General features: G+C 39.9%; 1 protein-coding gene across 1 annotated transcript in view; it reads left to right on the plus strand.

The window, feature by feature from the left end:
* LOC109449920 (guanine nucleotide-binding protein subunit alpha-14) overlaps window positions 1–20,740 on the plus strand; it is a 157,000-nt gene that overhangs the window by 73,822 nt on the left and 62,438 nt on the right. Inside the window, exon 2 of the mRNA XM_019736652.3 lies at window positions 12,032–12,216. Within this exon, the coding sequence (XP_019592211.2) occupies window positions 12,032–12,216 (185 nt within the window). The remainder of the gene's footprint in view (window positions 1–12,031; window positions 12,217–20,740) is intronic.

The raw sequence follows: 20,740 nt of genomic DNA on the forward strand, positions 1-20,740 counted from the left end.
CTGAGTTTCAGAGAGTTTAAGTAATTTGTCTAAGGTCACGCAGTTGACTAGGGTATTAAAAATCTGTGATTCCAGCAAGGATAGGCCCTTTAGCTCTCAGGAAAAAACAACACTCAACCCCAAATGGAGTGCCTGGCTGTAATTATTTGCATTACTGCCTTCTCCATCATTCCAAAGAAAAGGCCATAGGAACACGTCTATATCCTGGGGTAAGATGAGAATAATGCTCAAATCGTTCTCCTTTGCTTCCCCACACCTTGGGGGACTAGCCCTTGTTGTTACCACAGCAAAGCATGCCAGTGTTGATAAAACAAGAAAAGAAAGAGCTTATTTACCGCCTTTTTTAGAAAAAATAACAATAGAATTTCTTTTATATGCTTAACTACAGCCTTAGAAGAGACATCAGATTGGCTTTTGGTGAAAAGTTCCCCTCTGCCCCCCACCATAAGTAGGTCATTGGAGATATAATTAATACAGATAACAGCTATCTCATATGCAGATTTCTTTTAGTTGACCTCTTTTGAATACATTTTCCCACTTTCTGTAACAAAGCAACTGGTTGGGTTCTGTTGTTCAGCTGGTTTTATAGCAAGGTCAAAACTACATTCTCCCGATATAAGAAACATGTTAGCAACTCTTAATAATTGTCTTACTGAAAAGCTGTTTTTTTTGTTAAGGTGGCGGTTATGAATTTTCTTACCTTGGGCTGTATGTTTAAGCAGTAAATTCGAGTTATAAGGCCAAAGGAGGCTGTGACGTCTCTCGCAACCCCAACTTGCAGAGTTATACTGAGGATGACCATATACTTTATTGTCCACACCAGGACACTTTTGAGAATGAAAAATGCTACTATAGATAATTACCTCAGGATGACAGGTGTAAACTAGGCTGGTCCTGGGCACCTGGAAGATACGGTCATCCTGATCATTTTAATCCACCCGGCAGAGGGGAGTCCAGCCAGTTTGAAAACATCTTCCCACAAACAGATATTAACTGTTTCTTGGAAATTAAATAATACATACTTAAGAAACTCTTTTGGATATCTGTAAGACACATTGGAAAAAATCTTACCCAAATCTTCTGGTCTTAGTCATTCTGGAGCTCATGGATCTGGGGAGACTGGGGCTGGAAGGGACCTTGGCCTGAAGAAAGGCAACCGGGGTGTTGGCCTTCCCCACTTGGGTAGAGACACATGCCCCCAACCTAGGCACTCAACATTTGCTCAATAAATAGTAATTGGAATGACGGCCTGTCCTGCGTTGGATTGTGAACTTACTGATTCACAGCTGTACAACAGAAAAGCAATTTCTTTCTCTCAGAGGATGAAGCCATAATGAAGATCATTTGATAGAACTGGAGAGTTGCATAGGCACAAAGTTGTTTGTTGATTTGGGGGTGCAGAGGAGAATTAAAGGGGGACAGTATATTTAATTTATTTGGGGAAAGGACTGTCTGATTTAAATGGTAGGAAAGATTCCAAGGCTGTGTGGTGGTTAGATGAGTGCTAAGGAAAGTGGTATTAGGACATTCTTCCAATATTTAGACATTTATTGAGCACCTACTCTGTGGCAGGTATTGCCCAACATGCTAGGGTTCAAAAGTAGAGAAAAGAGTTCCTGATCTAAAGGAAATGACACACTAGTCAGAAGACATGTAAACATCATGACAAATGCAGTAATAATGGTATGTAAAGATATAGTAGTAATAGAAAGAAGAGACTGAGTCTCTACCTGGGAATTCAGAGGGATTCATGGAAAAAGTGATGTTAGAACTGTGTAATGAGTTGGACAAGTTGGCCTGGGAGTCAGAAGCCTACTGGGATAGAGAAAGAAAGGCAGAAGTAATATGGCCTGAATTTTAAGTGGTTACTATAACCTTGTCAGTATCTTGCTATTACTTAACCTATGCATTCTTTTTAAAAACTTGTTTATTTTTTTTAGTTACAGTTGAAATTCAATATTATCTTATGTTAGTTGCAGGTGTACAGCATAATGGATAGATATTTATATTATTTATGCAGTGATCCCCCGATTAGTCTAGTACCCACCTAGCACTATACATACTTGTTGCAACATTATTGACTATATTCCTTATGCTGTACTTTGCATTCCCGTGATTATTTTGTAACAACAAATTTGTACTTCTTAATCGCTACACCTTTTTCACCCAGCTCCGCAACCCCTCTCCCCTCTGGCAACCATCACTTTGTCTCTGTATCTATGAGTCTGTTTCTGTTTTGTTTGTTTGTTTGTTCTTTAGATTCCACATATAAGTGAGATCATTTGGTATCTGTCTTTCTCAGTCTGACTTATTTCACCTAGCAAAATACCCTGTAGGCCCATCCATGTTGTTATAAATGGTAAGATTACATTCTTTTTTTATGGCTGCGTAATATTCCATTGTATATATGTACCACTTCTTCTTTATCCAATCTTCTATTGATGGGCACTTGGGTTGCTTCCATGTCTTGGCTATTGTAAATAGTGCTGCAGTGAACACAGGGGTGCATATATCTTTTCTGATTAATGTTGTGGATTTCTTAAGATAAACACCTAGAAGTGGAATTACTGGGGTCATGAGGTAGTTCTGTTTTTAATTTTTTAAGGAACCTCCAAACTGTTTTCTATAGTGGCTGCACCAATTTGCAATCCCACCAGTGGTTCCCTTTTCTCCACATCCTCGTCAGCACTTGTTGTTTGTTAATTTATTGATGGTAGCCATTCTGATAGATGTAAGGTGATATCTCATTGTGGTTTTAGTTTGTATTTCTTGATTAGCAACATTGAGCATCTTTTCATATGTCTATTGGCTATCTGTATGTCATCTTTGTAGAAATGTCTATTTAGGTCCTCTGCCCATTTTTCAGTTGGATTGTTTGTTTCTTTGATGTGGAGTTGTAGAGTTTTTAAAATAAATTTTGGATATTAACTCCTTGTCAGAGATATCATTTGCAAATATCTTCTTCTATTCAGTAGGCTGTCTTTTAGTTTTGTTGATGGTTTCCTTTGTTGCAAAAACTTTTTAGTTTAATGTAGTCCTATTTGTTTGTTTGTTTGTTTGTTTTTTGTTTCCTTTGCCCAAGGAGATAGATCAGAAAAAATATCACTAAGAGCAATGTCAGAGCATTTATTGCCTATGTTTTATGTTTTTTTTTAGGAGTTTTAAGGTTTCGGGTCTTACTTTTAAGTCTTTAATCCATTTTGAATCTATTCTTATATATGGTGTAAGAAGGTGGTCCAGTTTTATTTTTTTGTACATATCTGTTTAGTTTTCCCAGCACCATTTTTTGAATAGACTGTCTTTACCCCATTGTATGTTCTTACTTCCTTTGTCATAGATTAAATGATCCTATAGGTATGCATTTATATCTGGGCTCTTTATTTTGTTCCATTGATCTATGTGTCTGTTTTTATGCCAGTACCATGCTGTTTTGATTACTATGGCCTCGTAGTATAGTTTGATATCAGGTAATGTGATACCTGCAGTTTTGTTCTTCTTTCTCAAATTGCTGTGGCTATTCAGCATACATTTTAAGATTATTTGTTCTAGTTCTGTGAAAAGTGTCATTGGTATTTTGCTAGGGATTGCACTGAATCTATAGATTGCTTTGGTAGTATGGATATTTTAACAACCTTAATTCTTCCTATCTTTGATCATAGTATGTGTTTCCATTTAATTGTAATTTCTTCACTTTCTTTCTTCAGTGTCTTATAATTTTCTGAGTACAAGTCTTTTACCTCCTTGGTTAAATTTATTCCTAGGCATTTTATTCTTTTCATGCAGTTGCAAATAGGATTGTTTTCTTAATTTCTCTTTCTGACAGTTTATTATTGGTGTATAAAAAGGCAATCAATTTCTGAATATTAATTTTGTATCCTGCTACTTTACTGAATTCATTTATCAACTCTAATAGTTTTTTATATTTTTTTTTTTTAGATTTTATTGGGGAAGGGGAACAGGACTTTATTGGGGAATAGTGTGTACTTCCAGGGCTTTTTTCCAAGTCAAATTGTTGTCCTTTCAATCTTAGTTGTGGAGGGTGCCGTTCAGCTTCAAGTTGTCCTTTCAGTCTTAGTTGTGGAGGGCGCAGCTCAGCTCCAGGTCCAGTTGCTGTTGCTAGTTGCAGGGAGCGCAGCCCACCATCCCTTGCGGGAGTCGAACTGGCAACCTTTGTGGTTGAGAGGACACGCTCCAACCAACTGAACCATTCGGGAGCTCAGTGGCAGCTCAGCTCAAGGTGCCGTGTTCAATCTTAGTTGCAGGGGGCACTGCCCACCATCCCTTGTGGGACTCAAGGAATTGAACTGGCAACCTTGTGGTTGAGAGCCCACTGGCCCATGTGGGAATCAAACCGGCAGCCTTCGGAGTTAGGAGCACGGAGCTCTAACCACCTGAGCCACTGGGACAGCCCAACTCTAATAGTTTTTTGATGGAATCTTTAGGGTTCTCTATATAATAAGCACACTAATCCCATTCACGAGGGTTCCATCCTCATGATTTAATCACCCCCAAAGGCCCTCCTGTTACCATCACCTGAGTCATTAGGTTTTCTGTTCATTAGGTTGAATTTTGGGAGGACGCAACCATTCAACCACAGCAGCAAAGAATCATTTGGAATTTTACCCAACACTAGCCAGATTCTCTCATAAATTGGTACCTTTAAAATAACAAGTTCCAAGATTGCAGCACTTGCAAGTACAGAAACTCCCATTGTATGGCGTGGCTGCTGCCCAGGGGCAGCTGCAAGTTAGAGGGGACCAGGGAGAGTCTCAGCACTCTTGGCCCTCCATGCTGCTGAGAACCACTCCTGCTTAAAGATTCCAAAAGGAATTTTCTTAACTCATCTGTCTCCACTACCAGGAAACCCTGGTACAAGGACCTGAGCTTCCCTCTGTGAATTGGCGTTGGGTCTCAAGTGTCCTGGTCAGAAAGGGCACGTGGCAGGGTGCCTGCTTCTGTGTGAGGTAGCCTTGTGTACTCAGATTTACCCAATCAGTTCTGAGCCTTCTCTTGGCCAGGCAAGCCCACTTTCTATTCTTTTCCAAAACAGTCATCCTGTTCATTTTAGTCAATAAATATTTATTGGGTTCCTACAGTGTGCTCTGTTTTAGGCTCCAACAATTTCAAGGAACAAGAAAAATAAGGAAAAAAAGTTGCTTATAGAGCCAACTTGTGGGTCACATCAGTATATCCATACTCTCTTCTAAGCCCATTGGTCTCATGGATCCTTTAGAACATGTGACCAATGTCCAGAAATGTGTTCCCATTTTTGTTCTGATTTACATTTTGTTCTGTTTATATTCTGCAAAACTGAGCTAAAAAAAACAATGACTTCTCACAGATGGTTTTAGAAAACATCACTGTGTACTAAAGATGGCTCTGCCCATCTCAGAAGCTTTATCAGCTTCTCGCTTTGGCTCTCAGGGAGGCGGTCTCTACTAGAGATTGTAATAAACTTTAGAACAATTGGCTTTCTGTTTAGATGTCCTTGGTCTATCACTTGGAAAGGATTTATTTTGCTTTGGCCTCTGTTCCCTCCTGGCTCCTAAAAAAGTACCTTTCTTTTTTATTTTTTCCTCCATGAGCCTTTCTGTGTATTTAAAATTAAGCTGAAACTTGAACCTCATGTTGCTTTCCCAAATCTCAGAAAGAACTTAGAATTTTAGTGCTAAGACATTTTGTTGGCCCTTTTTCAATTACATGAGTTTCAACCCTCAGTTTTTTTGTACCTGGGTGAGGTTCATGAGTAGAATTCCAGAAGCCTCTAGAGAGAAAGAAGGGGAAAGTTCCTTCAAGGATGGAAGTTTGTAAAAGGGTACATTTCACGTAAATAGGACAATAATTTGTATTGTTTCCCAAATTAGGATACCCAGATTACTGTTGACAGACACGATGTTTTTAGTTGGAATATCGCTGGTCTTATTTACTTTATTAAAATATATTTAATTTGATTAATCATGGTAAACGATGTTGGTTATTTATGACATTCATGTTTCCTTTCATAACAAGCTTATTTAAATAAATGAATGTAAAAATATTAAATAACCATACAGGTGGCACATGAATATGATAAAAATCACAAGGTAGGTACACAAATATCAGAGTTTGGGGGAACACTGGCTAAGTGAATGCCAGGAGCGAGTGTCTTGTAGGAAAGCTCCCAGCTGTGCAAGGTCAAAGGTGCACACCCGTCACCCACAGAAAGCAGGAAGCTGGTGGAGGTGAGCTTTAACTTAAAATAGAACACAAATTATCGGTATATGCCATCCATGCTAGGGTAACAAGCTGTGTATGTTCAATTTAACCACTTATTGAGTGTCTACTCTGGAAAAGGAAATAAGCCACGTTTAAGGGGCTGGGAGAGGCAGAGGGTCCTGGGCTGAGCTTTACAGTGAGAGTCTCAGGAGAGTATTTAAGCCTGATGTGAGAAGCAGGTTGGACTGCAGCCCAGAGGTCGGAGAGCAAGACCTCCTGGAAATCTGCGTTACTGGCCACAGTGCCTTACTCAGAATTTACCCGCTGATTTTATTACAGAGACGACTTGCGGTAGGATGATGCTAAGTGAGAACCTCATCAAATGGAGCAGGCACTTAATGAAAGCTTAAAATTATAACTGTTGTTGGGTTTTCTTCTCCCAAATGTGAAAACGATGAAGCAAAAACTAAGTGGAGAAGAGCCGTTTCCCTTCTTTATATTTGGAACAGAATCTAGAAGCAGAATTGTAATTTTATTCCTTTCCCCATCTGTGTTTTGACAGCATTGGGTCCAGGAGTAAAAGTGCTTCAGGACTGCCATCTCCTCGCCCCGCCCTTCCCCCACCCTCCCTTGTGACCTCTGATTGAATTCCTTAGTAACCCGGCAGCAAAGTTCACCTTCCAACCAAAAGCTGCTTCCAGGTGGAAGGCTCAAGTTGCCCTCTCTCTCTGAGCTTGACAGGCCGAGAAAGTGCTGCCGGCAACATGTTGGTTTTCTGGGGGAGTGGATAAGAAAGTCCTGACAAAGAGATTTGGGCCGTGCTACTGACCCAAACCACATATTCTAATATGTAATTAGATGGGATGTAAAAGTTAAGTCACCTAGTCCTCCAGTCACCAATAATTTTCATTCTAAAAGTCATATCCTTTAGATTTTTCTTTTGTTTACACAGAATAAATGGTTATACTCAATGTCTACGTGTTGAGTTTCTGTTTAGAACCAGTGAAGAAACTCAGTTCAGATCCTTAGCTTGCGTTTACTGGTCCCCATGGTCCTGCTCACAGTTGTCATTGATGAGAGACCCTTGCCTCCCACTCCCACCCCCCTCATGCCCCTATCTGCCCCTGGAACCATCTTATTCAGAGCAGAACTCTGAAGGATTAAAGGCCCAAGTGTTAGAATCTCAGGGCCAGGTGAAGACCCTACTAAGAAGCCGATAGGAGGTGTCACTGGCCATTTATTTGGGGAAGCAGTGTGAAACTAGCACCTCGTATTATTCTGGGAAGTACCTGTACCAGCACAGACCTGGATTTAGACCTAAGGCCCAACACTTCCAAGCTGGGTGACCTTGGACAAGCATAGACCTTGGACAAAGATGAAATAAACTATTTAATCTTTCTGATTTTCAGTTTCCCTTTGGGAAAAAGAAGACACTAACTGGGTTATGTTGAGGCTGAAATGAGAGCAAGAAGATATTCCAGACTAAGTCTCTGCTCCCTCAGCCTCAGCCCCCAGTGGTGTCGCAATGTAGAACTGAAGAATATTTTAAAATATTGGTATTAATCAAATATGTTTATATATTCTTTTTGTATTAATCCTTAAAATCATTTTTAAGATTTTTCTTTGTGAAATGCTCCATGTCCAAAAGCAACATGAATGACTTTTCAGAAATGTGTCTGTATTTGGAGCTGGAGGTGGGGTTGGCTTTAACCTCTTTTAAGTAGATGGCCTTTATAACTAAAAAGATTCTCTACTTTTGTGCAAAACTTTCAGCTGAATCTTGATTGATTTTTTGGTTTCAGGGCCAAAATCACAGTTTTGGAGCTGGAGTTTGTCTTGAGATAGGTACATAATCTCTCCATTCATATTAGCTTCATGGTGTATAGAATGTAGAAGTGTTAATGTTTGCTTGGGATAAAGTAGCACCAAACTAGAGGTTAGCCTTGCTATGGTGGAATAGAAGGAAGTGTGGCAGTATCGTAGATGGGAGGAGATGCAGGGACCCCAAGATTCTATAAGAACAGAGATCTAATCTGATCCAGAACGTTAGGCCAAGTCCTGACAGTATAGAGTCTTCCCACAGGTCCTCATGGTATCATATGGGGTTTAGGCAGCCAAGAGTCATCACTGAAATTGTGATTTTAGGGGCACCTGTTCTCATTGCAATTATCTTTAGACAAGTCACATCTTATTTTTCTGCTGTTGTCCATGATGGAGGAAAACTGTGACTTCTCCTGTGTTCCATTCATACCTTCATGTAGCCTTCCTTTGAAAGCTGGCTATGTAGCAAGCACATTGTTCGTGGTACCCAAATGAGTGAATTCCATGCCTCACCTTGCTGGACTAAGGGTGTAGTGAGAAACGTGTCTGTAAATAAACAATTAGGGGATGTGTTCCACTAGGGTATCCATAGTCACGTTGAGAGCTCAAAGGGGACAGGCCTAGCTGGGGTTTGGAGGGGAAGAAATTCCTTCAAGGGAGGTGATATTTGTGGTGAACCTTGTAGGCAGAGGTATTGATGGCCTAGCCTTGGAGCTCCAGCTCTGCATTTGCACTGACCTTACCTTGTTTGCTGACTCAGCCAGGTTCCTCATCTCTGACATGGAAAGACAGTACCCAACTTTCCAGCTTCTGGAGATAGAAGGGGAGGTGACAGTGAGACTGCTTGTGAGGACACTTGTCCTTCACCTGTCTGAAGGTTCTTCCTCATACTGTAGCAGTGTGCGCCTACAAGATGGTGGGTCTGCCAGGGCTTAGGGTTCAGTGTATGGCTGTGAACTTCAGATTTGACCAGTATAACTGAGTCTTTTTGGTCATGACCCCGACTTTCTTCTCAGGCAATACAGCCTGTCACTAGAGTCCGATTGTCTGAGGATATCCCCGTTCTTTCTTTTGCTAGCTGTGTGACCTTGCATACGTTACTCAATCACTCTGAGTCCCAGGTTTCTTGTCTGTAAAATAAAGATGATGATAATGGTATGTATCTTGTAGGGTGGCTGTGAGGATTAAAGGCAATAATTTGTATAGAGTACCTGGTACATAGTGACTACTCTATTATTTGTCGTTCTTGGGACTGGGGGAATAACCCAAAAAGAGTTGCAGAGAATTGAGATAAGTCTCCTGGCTCTGCCACTTCTTGTGGTTGTTCCTGCTGTGGTTGAAGTCATTGCTACCCACATAGTACACTGGGTAATTGAGAGAGGATGACCTACTTTATTTTCCTATGTTGTTGATAGTATAATAGTTGAGACTGGATGAATTCTTTATCACTATTAGGTATTCAAAAAAATACTGGAATATTATTCAAGCCTTATAAAGGAGGGAAATTCTCACACATGCTACAATATGGATAAACCTTGAAAGACATTATGCTAAGTGAAACAAGCCAGTCACAAAAAGACAAATACTGTATGATTCCACCCTATATGTGGTACCTAGAGTAGTCAAGTTCCTAGAGATAGAGTGTTGAATGGTGGATGCCAGGGACCAGAGGGAGGGAGGAATGGAGAGTTGTTTAATGGGTATAGTTTCAGTTCTTCAGGATGTAGAGCATTCTGGAGAGTGATTGCACAACAATGTGAATGTACTCAACGCTACTGAATTATACCCTTAAAAATGATTAAGATAGTAAATTTTGTATGTATATTTTACCACAATTTTTTAAAAGCTTATTAAGCATGTGCCAAGTATTAGACACCATATGTGGCACAAGGAGAGACAGTGTGAGTAAAAACAAACGTGGCCCCTGTCTACCCTTATGGAACTTACAGGCTGGTAGGGGAGACACATGTTCAATGGAGAATGACATAAATGGGCAAAAGTACAGGAACAAGTACTGCAAAGAGAAGTTCATGGTACCATGAGAACCTAGACTAGAAGGATTGACCTTGTCAGGGAAGCCAGGCCAGGCCAAGAGCAAAGGTGAGCACGATGAAGGAAGACCTTCTAGGAATGTGAAAAGCATGTGCAAGGCCACAAGAAGGAAGGGCCTGAAAGGACAGTGCAGCTGGCATGCAGAGGGTGGAAGAAAGAATGTTATGAGAAGTGGCTGGTGAAGATGGCCATGTTAAATTTTGTCTGTTTCTGAGCAGAGCGGGCAGTCATTGAAGGTTTTGAGCTGAGGATGGAAAGATGGACAGAAAATCAGATATGTGCTTTGAAAAGATCAATCTGAAGGAATATATTTTTTTTAACAGGGAAAAATCTTATGAAATCCTAAGGGTTGTCTTAATTATCCACATGGGAAAAATTGAACAAGTCCCCTAAGTGTTTCTCAGGGCCCTGATTTGAGTACAAATGATGACCCACATCACATAAGTCTTAATAGTTGTAGGTTGTAATCAAGCTAACAAACTATTATCAATATGTTCCATCCTCCTACTCTGACAAACATGTCTCTATAACTAAAATGTCAAAAAAGGTATGTATAGCTATGGCTTTTTTTTATGGCTAAGAGTCTGCAAAGTATCAAAGACAATGGAATTTAACTATAAATATACTGTCTGGGTGTTCTGTTGGGTCAACGAGATGCATATAATACAATATTTTATAATTAAGAAATCATTTCCTATTCAATAACTTTTATGTTCTTTATATAAAAATCATTAATTATGTTTTAATTAAGATTATCAGATAATTTGTATTCTTTTGACAGAAATACTGAGTTAGACAACTTTTCTTATTTTGCAACAGCTATGTTGAAATTCACTTGCACAGCATAAAATTCACACATTTGAAGTGTACAATTTTTCCTGAGTCATTTTAGTTCTGAGATAGTTTCACAGTCGTTTCAATTTAAAGAAACTTTGCCCTCTGGAGGACATGTCAACCTGAATTGTTAACAAAATTCTCAAAGCAATACTTAGATTGAAAAATGAACCATCTATATAACATACCATGTTCCAAACATGGTAATGGGATCTCATACAACAAATTATTTTTATCACAGAAAATATTAGAAAATATTTTCATTTCATCATATAAAGCTCTATCACTTATACTACAACTTTTACTATCTTTTCAAGCAATAGCTCAATCTAATATTAACGTCAATCCCTGGCATCATATTTCACACGTCTTAGTCTAGACATCTATACAAATGTCAGAGCAACAGAAATGGTTGATTCTCAGAACTGTTCCTTGGCTGCCATGTGCAGGTGTAGAGGACCTCCTGAAGTACAGATTGGAATATGAGGAGTAGCAAGAATATAGACACTTGGCACCACTGGGGATGGTCCTTCGTTGTACAAGGATCAATTGCATTCATGTATCTGAATGGAAGGAATTGACAAGTTAAGTAGCCTTTTCTCTCACCCGAGTGTTCCTGCTGCTCACATCCTCCCTGCACGCTGAAGCAGTCTGCATCACTGCCACTGCTGGGTTAGCGGTAGCAAGAGCCTCAAATGTCTTGGGCTTTCAAACACAGTTGCCAGCTCTTTTGAGGCCTTAGGGCAGGGGATGTGGGTGAGCAGTTCCCTGAGGCCTAAACAGTGTTAGTCACAAGTGCCGATGGTTAGGATTACTCCAAGTGACACAGACACTCATGTGTCCTTAATGAATTGTGAGAGAGAGAGAGAGAGAGAGAGAGAGAGAGAGAGAGAGAGAGAGAGAGAGAGAGATTTGAGGCCTTCTAAAGCACAGGGTCCAGGGTAAGGACCCCTGTCCTGGGATTTAGGCTAATACTACCCTGCATCAGCATTCTCCAGGCCTTTTCCAAGTCTATCCCATCAATCTGTTAATTGTGACATGAACCAACACTACCAGGAAATCCCTTCTTTCTTAGTATGTTCCTTTTGAAGATTGCTGACTGTGTTTTTCACTTGTTTTGTCTTGTTAGGAACTGGTGAAAGTGGCAAAAGCACCTTTATCAAGCAAATGAGAATTATCCATGGATCTGGTTACAGCAATGAAGATCGAAAGGGATTCACGAAGCTGGTTTACCAGAACATCTTCACCGCCATGCAAGCCATGATCAGAGCCATGGACACGCTGAGGATACAGTATGTGTGTGAGCAGAATAAGGTAAAGCGCTGAGGGCATTGGCCCTATTTGTGATTGCATGCTTTCCTACTCTGGTTAGCAGAGATCTCTGAACAAAAAGATTTACTGAGTGTTCTGGTCAGAGGCCAAAAGAAGCTCTTGAGGTCAAACTCCAGAAGAGTGTGATGAATTTAGTCAGCCCTGCAGTCTTACTGCTGGTGGTCATGTGGGGCTACCCCACGTGCAGGAATTCAGAAATGTGGGCAGTCATTTAGGTTGCTTATTTCAGGCACTGAAAAAAGGAAGACATACACGTTTTCTCTTTCAGCTAAGATACTCTGTTAATTTTTCACTGGAGCAACAGAGCTCTTTGGTGTACAATTGCCAACTTTTCAAGACTTCCCAGTCTTAAGAAATATTTTCACAAGTTCCCTGGAGACTACTCAGAGAAAGCAGTAGATTTTGTGTATTTTGGGAACGAGCCCTTGGGAGTTAAGTGATAGCTTTATGAGATCGATGCTTATATCCCAACTAGCAATGGACTCTGAAAAAGTAGTGGTATCAAGCTGGCATTGGCTTTCCTATCACTACTGGTTATTTAAAATACAAATCTGTGTAAGACCATAGGAAAATAATGAGGGTGGAAGGAGGAGACAAATAAAGTTTTATATGGTATGAGGGAATGCAAATATGTTGGGAAATACCATGTCTGAGTTCATTAAGATTCTGGAGTAGAAATAGTTTATTTAAAATAATTAATATCAAGTTACAACATGACACGATGATAAAGAGAAAATTCTAAGATGTGTTTCTTGTGGATCTACTAAAAAGAAATTTGGCTGCTAAAATGCCAGAATTGCATGGGCTTTAGAATACACCCCCCAAGGACAACTTTATCATGATCTTGTGGCACCTGTCTTCGTGTATACTTTATATATATGTAATATACAAAGAGTTTCAAAGCAATCTGGATTTTTATTACTCAGTGACTAGATTACATAAAAAAAAAAAAAAAAAAAAAAAAAAACACAGCATGCACCATACTTTATTTTTACATTGTGTCCGCAAACTTGTGCCTTTATCATTATTTCCTCAGTCTTGAAGAAATGTATCTTGCCTACAGCTTCAACCTTCAACATAATTATGCTGAAGAGTGTGTGTTGGTGGGGGAGGGGGGTGGTTAGCCTTTGTGCCAAGTAATGTCAGAAGTGCAAACTGGGTCACTGGGAGATTCTAGAAGTGACTGATGATTCCTTTACATACTGGTTTTGACTACATGCATTATATTTTTTTGAACATGTGCAATTCTTTTTAAATCACCCTGTAGAAGGTGAAAAATTAGGCCATCTGTGGAAATTTAGGATTAGGAGAAGAGGTATGTCTTGTGGTTTAGTTAGTCTGTTTTTCTGTGTCGTAAAATGCATCTGGTTTCTCAGTCTTAGTAGGGTGATGGGGAAAGCTTGGATTTTAGGGATGGATTTGTAAACAGACCTATTGGGAAGAAAATGCTTTAAGTGAAAGTCAGTTCTGCTTACCTTGGCAACATGTTTTTAAAACCCAATCAGATTTAGTGATCAAGGTGTTTGGGTTTTTGTTTTGTTTTGTTTTCCCTCAAGGTCTTCTAGAGGTACTCTGAGCTTATATTTTAAACAAAAAGGTTTTATGGGATTTGACATTCCCCTACTTTCTCCTTTTCTCTTGATCTTAATTCTTTTTTATAAGGCCACGTCCACTTGTCTACTAATCTGTGTTAGTTTCCTGCAGCCGTTGTATGTAAGTACCTCAAACTGGGGGGCTTAAAAGAGAAATTGATTCTTTCACAGTCCTGAAGACTGGAAGTCTGAAATCAAGGTTGATGGGTTCCAATGGGCTCTGAGGGAGACTTTTCCAGGCCTCTCTCCGAGCTTCTGGTGGTGGCTGGCAATCTTTGATGTCCTTTCCATCCCTGTCTGTCTTCACATAGAGTTCTCCCCTGTGTGTCTGTGTCATGTGGCATTCTCCTCTCTGTTTACATTTTCCTTTTCTTATAAAGGCAACAGTCATTGGAGTCAGGCCCACCCTAATCCAGGATGACCTCATCATAAGTTGATTACATCTACAAAGCCCTATTTCTAAATAACGTCACTTTCTGAGGTTGGGGTTTGCATGAATTTCAGGAGGACACTGTTCAACCCAATACAGTCTGCCCTCTGACCCCCCCCATTCATGTCCATCCCACAAACAAAAGACATTCACCCCACTCCAATATCCCCCAAAATCTTAACCCATTCCAGCATCAACTCTAAGTCTCAAATCCAATCTAAATATGAAGTCAAAAGCTCCCAAATCTCATCATTTAAATCATCTCAATCAGGTATGGCTGAGATTGGATTTGGTCCGTCCTGAGGCAGAATGCCTTTCCTTCCACAGCCCTGTGAAACTAGGAAACAAGTCAATTATACCTCCTGTCTCCTCTCATTTGAGGTATCGAGCTCCATTCTCAATGCTTTCTTTCTTTCTACTTCAAGTACCTACTATCATGCTTCCTAAACTTCCTCTTATCCCTCAGCCGTGCGCCTGGGATGAACCACGTGCTGAAATGGCTGAAGGAAAGGCAAAAGATTGAGCAGACAGAACATTGGATTGGTTCCCAAAAAGCTGAGCTCTACTCATGGCTCCCCTGTGGGTCTCAGGCAGGAGTCAGCAAACTTATTCTGTAAAGGTCCAGGGAAGAAATGTTTTTGGCTTTGAGAGCTATACGGTCTCTGTGGCAACTATTCAGCTCTGCTGTTGCAGTACAAAAGCAGCCACAGGCAATGAGTAAACGAATTTGCGGGGCTCGCTTGTAAACTCTATTTGCAACATGTAAAAGGTATTCTGAACTCGTGGGCCATACAAAAACAGGCCACAGGTGGATAGTCCACGGGCTGCAGTTGCCCAGCCTAGTCCTAGGAGAAGCCATGTAACCTCTCTGGTTTTGCATTTCCCCATCCGTTAAACGCAAACTACACATGCTCTATCTACTTCATAAGCCAACATGAACAAAATGAAGTGCTTTATAAATTAAATGGCACTCAGGAAATATAAGGTTAATACTGGGGCAAGTTCAGAAGCCAAACATGGATTCATTGCTTCTTCTGTTGGCTTGTTTAGGTCATTTTCATCCATTCCTTCTTTATTGTTTTCTGAATAATTTTCTCTTTGGGCTAGTCCTGATTCTAAATGTGAAACTGTAACAAAGAATACCATGCTCACTTAGGTCATCAAATGATAAAAATGATTTGTGGTCCAGTAGTATTAAGTAATTAGTTTAAGAAGCATGATATATGTTATCTTCTTTACAAAGTATTGCATCACTTGAAATGATTAGTTAAGACAGGGATGAACAATGAGTGAAAACATATAATTCATTTAATGGTAAAGACACTTTATTAGCTTTTATTTTCACAGTGGTGTACTCCTTCCCTCAATTCTTATTGTTGAGTATTTTGTTCGATTATTCGATTTTTTTTTTTTTTTTTTCAGAGCTGGGAACACTTTCTTCAAAGTATGTAGAGGGAAAGGAAAAGTGATTTTAGAGGTTTTCTTTTTTTTAAATTTTTTTTTTTTATTAGGTCTGTACTTCCAGGACTTTTTTCCAAGTCAAGTTGTTGTCCTTTCAAGTCTTAGTTGTGGAGGGCACAGCTCAGCTCCAGGTCCAGTTGCCATTGCTAGTTGCAGGGGGTGCTGCCCACCATCCCTTGTGGGAGTCGAACCGGCAACCTTGTGGTTGAGAGGACGCGCTCCAACCAACTGAGCCATCTGGGAGCTCAGCGGCAGCTCAGCTCAAGGTGTCGTGTTCAATCTTAGTTGCAGGGGGTGGAGCCCACCATCCCTTGCGGGACTCGAGGGGGAATTGAACTGGCAACCTTGTGGTTGAGAGCCCACTGGCCCATGTGGGAATCGAACTGGCAGCCTTCGGAGTTAGGAGCATGGAGCTCTAACCGCCTGAGCCACCGGGCCGGCCCTAGAGGTTTTTAAATTTTAAATGTTAGTGAGATTATTGCTCAGCTAAGTTGTTGAAAAATCTTTGCCTATTACTTGTCAGGCTACTTATGAAAGGAAATTTATCAGAAATTTAGTTCAGCATTTGATTTTGAACCACCATAGACTTTCAATTAAGATACAACCTTGAAGAATATTTTCCTCTACCTTGCCTACTTTTATTTTTAAAGAAATGATTCATATGTATTTACTCACTGTTAGTAAGCCTGAATGCTTATGAATATCTCTCGACTGTCATATGAGCACAGATGAGAATTTATGACTTCTTGAATAAATATTACAGAGGCATTTGCTCAGTGGCAGTGCTCCGAAATTTGAGTTAGCTTAGAACTCATGTTTACTAATGATGATTTCACTGGCGCTCAAGCAGCTTCGTACTTTTTGCTGTTTGTAGCATCTCCAACTTGGAAAATTCTCTTTCTAGGCCTGTGCTGTGGTAAAGGAACTGTTTCTGATTCCCTTAAAGGTGCTGAGGAATCTGCTTGGATGATTTAGATACAAGATTTCCCCAGGGCTAAGGACAGCCTGCCTGACTTCTCAAAAGCCTAGTTCTATATTCAGTGATCCCTAGAAAAGCGAATTAAGTCTGTAGGCTCTCTTGGCAGCAGACCCCAGTTTCTTCTCTGACCCCCTGCTTTTAGGAACTCTTAATTACATTGGGGTCACCTCATACGTGCATGTAACTTACACAAATCTAATTGCAAGGGCTCATCACGCAAGAAAAACACAACCTTTTTTAAAAGGAGAGTTAATAATTAATTAAACAATAAGAGGAGTATTTTGCCTGCCATTCTACTCCAAGTAACTAATTTAGAATTCAGTGTTTCAAGAAATGTGAGGTCTGAAATTCCCTTAAAAGAGCATCTTATTACGCGTCCAATAGACGCCTTTGCTGAATTCCAATTTGCTGTTGAAATGGTGGGCTTGGGCCATCTAGCCAACCACAGCTCTTGAAAGGCTGACTTTGGGGGGTTAATTTGCGTCACAGGGCCTCTGCTAGTTCTGTTTGAAGTTTTGCAGCTTTTACATTTGGGTAGACAAATGCCTTTGTCAGCAGTTCCCTGCAGTGGTTTGAGCCCCTTGGAGTTCCCCTTCTCCGGATTGCTGGGTTTATCAGGCAGTAGGACATCCCAAACAATAGTTGGTTCTCAGTCTTGGCAGCACATTGGAATCACCAGGGGGTCTTTTCTGCTGCTGCTGCAAGGTACCAACCCCCGGAGTCAGCGCTAAATATTCTCGGAATGCAGCCTGAACTTTAGGATTGACTTTTAGAAGCTTCCCAGATTCTGATTAGGCAGCCAAGGCTGAGAACCACTGAAATACGTGTCTTTAATATAATTTGGAGGTGTTCAGTTTGGATTTGACTTTCGTATCAATCTTTCCATAGTGGGAGGGAGACTTCTGGTACTCTTTTCCATGGAACGACCTAATTAGTCTCCACCCAACGGTAAACCGAGTGCTCAGCATTGAGGATGTTTGTTTTGTTCAGCGGGGCTGGCTGCCTTGGTTAGATTAGGTGACGGTAGCCTTGACAGCATCTCCAGGGGGCATTTTTGAACTCAGGTCAGATCCCATGTTTATTTCCTTTGAGTCTCGCAGGGACCCAGCACAGCATCATGCCCAGAGCTTCCAGGGCTGGGTGGGGTCAGGGGAGAGGACAGGGCTGCATCTCGTTCTCCAGAGGTTGCATCAGTGGCGACTTCTTGCCCTTCTTTTCTTCCTGTTCCTGTGTGGAAATTACAACTTCTTTTTGACCTGTAAAGAATCAGGGGTACAGGTTATGTTGATCACATGCCCAAAGTATACCTTTTGTTTATAATAAAAATAGCTTACGGTTTGGTTTTGTGAGTAATTAGAGACATGATACATTGGGAAATTAAGTAATTATGTATTGTCACTCATTGTTAATAGATATTTTTATTTGGTATTGAGATGGTATTTTACCAGCATAAAGTTTACCGGTATAAAACTTAAGAATCAAATGCACAACTTTACATTTAAGTAATAAAGTCTAATATTTATGGGACAGGATCACAAGAGATGACGTGTTTTAACACCTAAAAGAACTTTGATAATGTCTCATATCTGTGTGTATTTAATTCTTCCAGCCTAACTTTTCATTCTCAGAAAGCAAAAAAATTCCAGAAGGATCTGTTAAAGACTCATATGAGGAAATCAGTCAGGCCCAGTGATGTGAAAATGGTCAATTGATGTCAATTTTTATAGAAGAGTTTCTCAGAGCTTGAAGTATTTTAAGACATTCTTATTTTCTAATTTTTAAAACATCTGTTTAAATATATTTTTTCAGTCCTACTTCCTCATCCAGTTTGCAAAGTCAGATTGTGCATGAGCCTCTGGGAATAAGGAGGCTCATGTTCGAGCTTTGGCTGTAGCCCAGGATTGCTGGTTCTCTGGCAAACGTTAAACTTAGGCTCTTTCTTCCCACATCCTATTGGAAATTAAAAATCACGTGGTACATTTTTCTCCTGACTAAGAATTTGGAGTTCTAGCTAGTGGCACAACAACAACAAGTTATTCACTAAAATCCTAGGTTGGAGTTTTTCCATTTATCCTAATAGTTCTCTGATTAATCAAAGTTGACTCTAGTGTGAAAATTGCTATAATCAGGGCTTGAAATATGAGAGTTTGGAGAATAAAAAGAATGGGACAGAGAAAGAACTGATTTTCTCTTTAATCACAATCACAAGTAAATCTGACCACCCATTCCCGTTAAGCCTGGCTTGGGAGATGAGTAAGTTTTAGGGCGAATGATGAGTCATGAGATTAATTTGATCATTGAAATATTAATTTCTTCCCCTACCTCAAGGCTAAGTATGAACCTATCACAATCAAAGAAATGCTTTCAAAAATCTGGTGAAATCTCACAAAAGTTACAAACAATCCAGAAACTAGTGTGACCATCAGTCTATATGAACATCTATCCATCCATCCAACATGTAAAATATATCCAGTTTTGTTGCTATCTTAAAATATATCTAAAAATATAAATGTAGAAGACCCTCACAATTCAAAATTCTTTAATAAAAGCTAACATCATTGGTGATGCTAGTAAAATCCTTGTTAGATCTAAAGTCCTTCACAATTTGCCTTCTCCTCATGGCGAAATTTATACTCTCATTTTCTGATGGCAGAGAGGAAACAGGTGTGTCAGTGCTGTGGTTCCCCTTAGACCTGTTTTCTCTGAACACCCAGTTAGTTCACTGATGAATGAATGCCATAAACTTGTGTCAAAAGTGAAATTACCTCCTGGGTTTGTCTTGGAGTCTTGCCAAGGTAATTACGTGTTCATTGGGTATTACTGAATTTAAAGGTAGATTTTCTTATTAATTGATTGATAAGTTCTGCAGTATTAATTATCCTAGGTAAAACATTCTAGAAGGCATCCTCTCTGTCTTAAAAGCTTTTTTTTTTTTTTTTAAACAAATGGGATACAGTAATTAATCCAACAGAAACAATTAGTTAAAAATGCTGTGTGTGTGTGTGTGTGTGTGTGTGTGTGTGTGTGACTAATCCAACAGAAACAGTTAGTTAAAAAGGCTGTGTTTGTGTGTGCACGCTTGTTTACCAGTAAATGTCCCTTTAGAGTGAAAACCATATTCATTAGAAGCCACAACAGTGAGCTTTTTTTTTTTCATTGATGCTTCTTTTCAGAAGCTCAAATATTTTCAGGGAGCTTTGAAACATTGTACGTCATGTACTTCATCTTGATTTCAGACAGGTAAAACTGTCAGTTTTAATTAAGAATGAGCTAAAGTCATGTAAAATTGCTTTTACATTGTTACTGTTGCTTTGTATTTTCCTTAAATCAAATTTTTATGTCTTTTGGCACTTTGTAATTAGAAGTAAAGATTTGTTTAAGTCGACCATTTACAGGATCTGGTTAGGAAATTGTTTGCTTTTGTGAGTGATTGTGTAATTTATTAAGGGTAGAAATATTTAGAAAGCTTTTCTAGATTCTCTTTGAAAATGAAAGACACTTCTAATCTTTTAAATAGTTAACAGGTTGCATACGGCGGGGTTTAAATCCCTCGTGAAGATTCTCGTGATCCGTATGCAACGTGTTAAGGGAGAGTAAGTTGCAAAAAGGCTGAGGATGACAGGAATGACTCTACTTGTATTTTAAGGTGCCTCTAAATTCTCTTCCTTCCATTGGAAGTGGCTGAATGATGGCATGCAAGGGAGCCCATCATGGTTGATCAGTAGCCACCACTTCTCCCCACGGCCCGGAATTCCTGCCCACTCCTGTTGTATCTCTGTTCTGTGTTGACATGGAATGTCTTTCCTGTTGAGTTGTGTGGAGGCTTCACTTTGGGTTTTTATCATCATTATTATAATCAGTAGCACGATTTGGATCAGTTGAGGTGGAAAGCCCTAACAGTGTTAGTAATTACCCCAAACAAGAAAATCTTTCTTTCCAAGGTCAAGTTAGCTCTTGGTGTGCTAGACTTAGGCGATAGCTGAGATGAAATTGAATTCCTGCCTTGTCTGTCATTTACATCCTCAACAATGTTGGGCAGATCAC

This window comes from Rhinolophus sinicus, chromosome 16 (genome assembly GCF_057876585.1).
Source record: "Rhinolophus sinicus isolate RSI-liver-muscle chromosome 16, RSI-T2T, whole genome shotgun sequence".
NCBI classification, from domain to species: domain Eukaryota; kingdom Metazoa; phylum Chordata; class Mammalia; order Chiroptera; family Rhinolophidae; genus Rhinolophus; species Rhinolophus sinicus.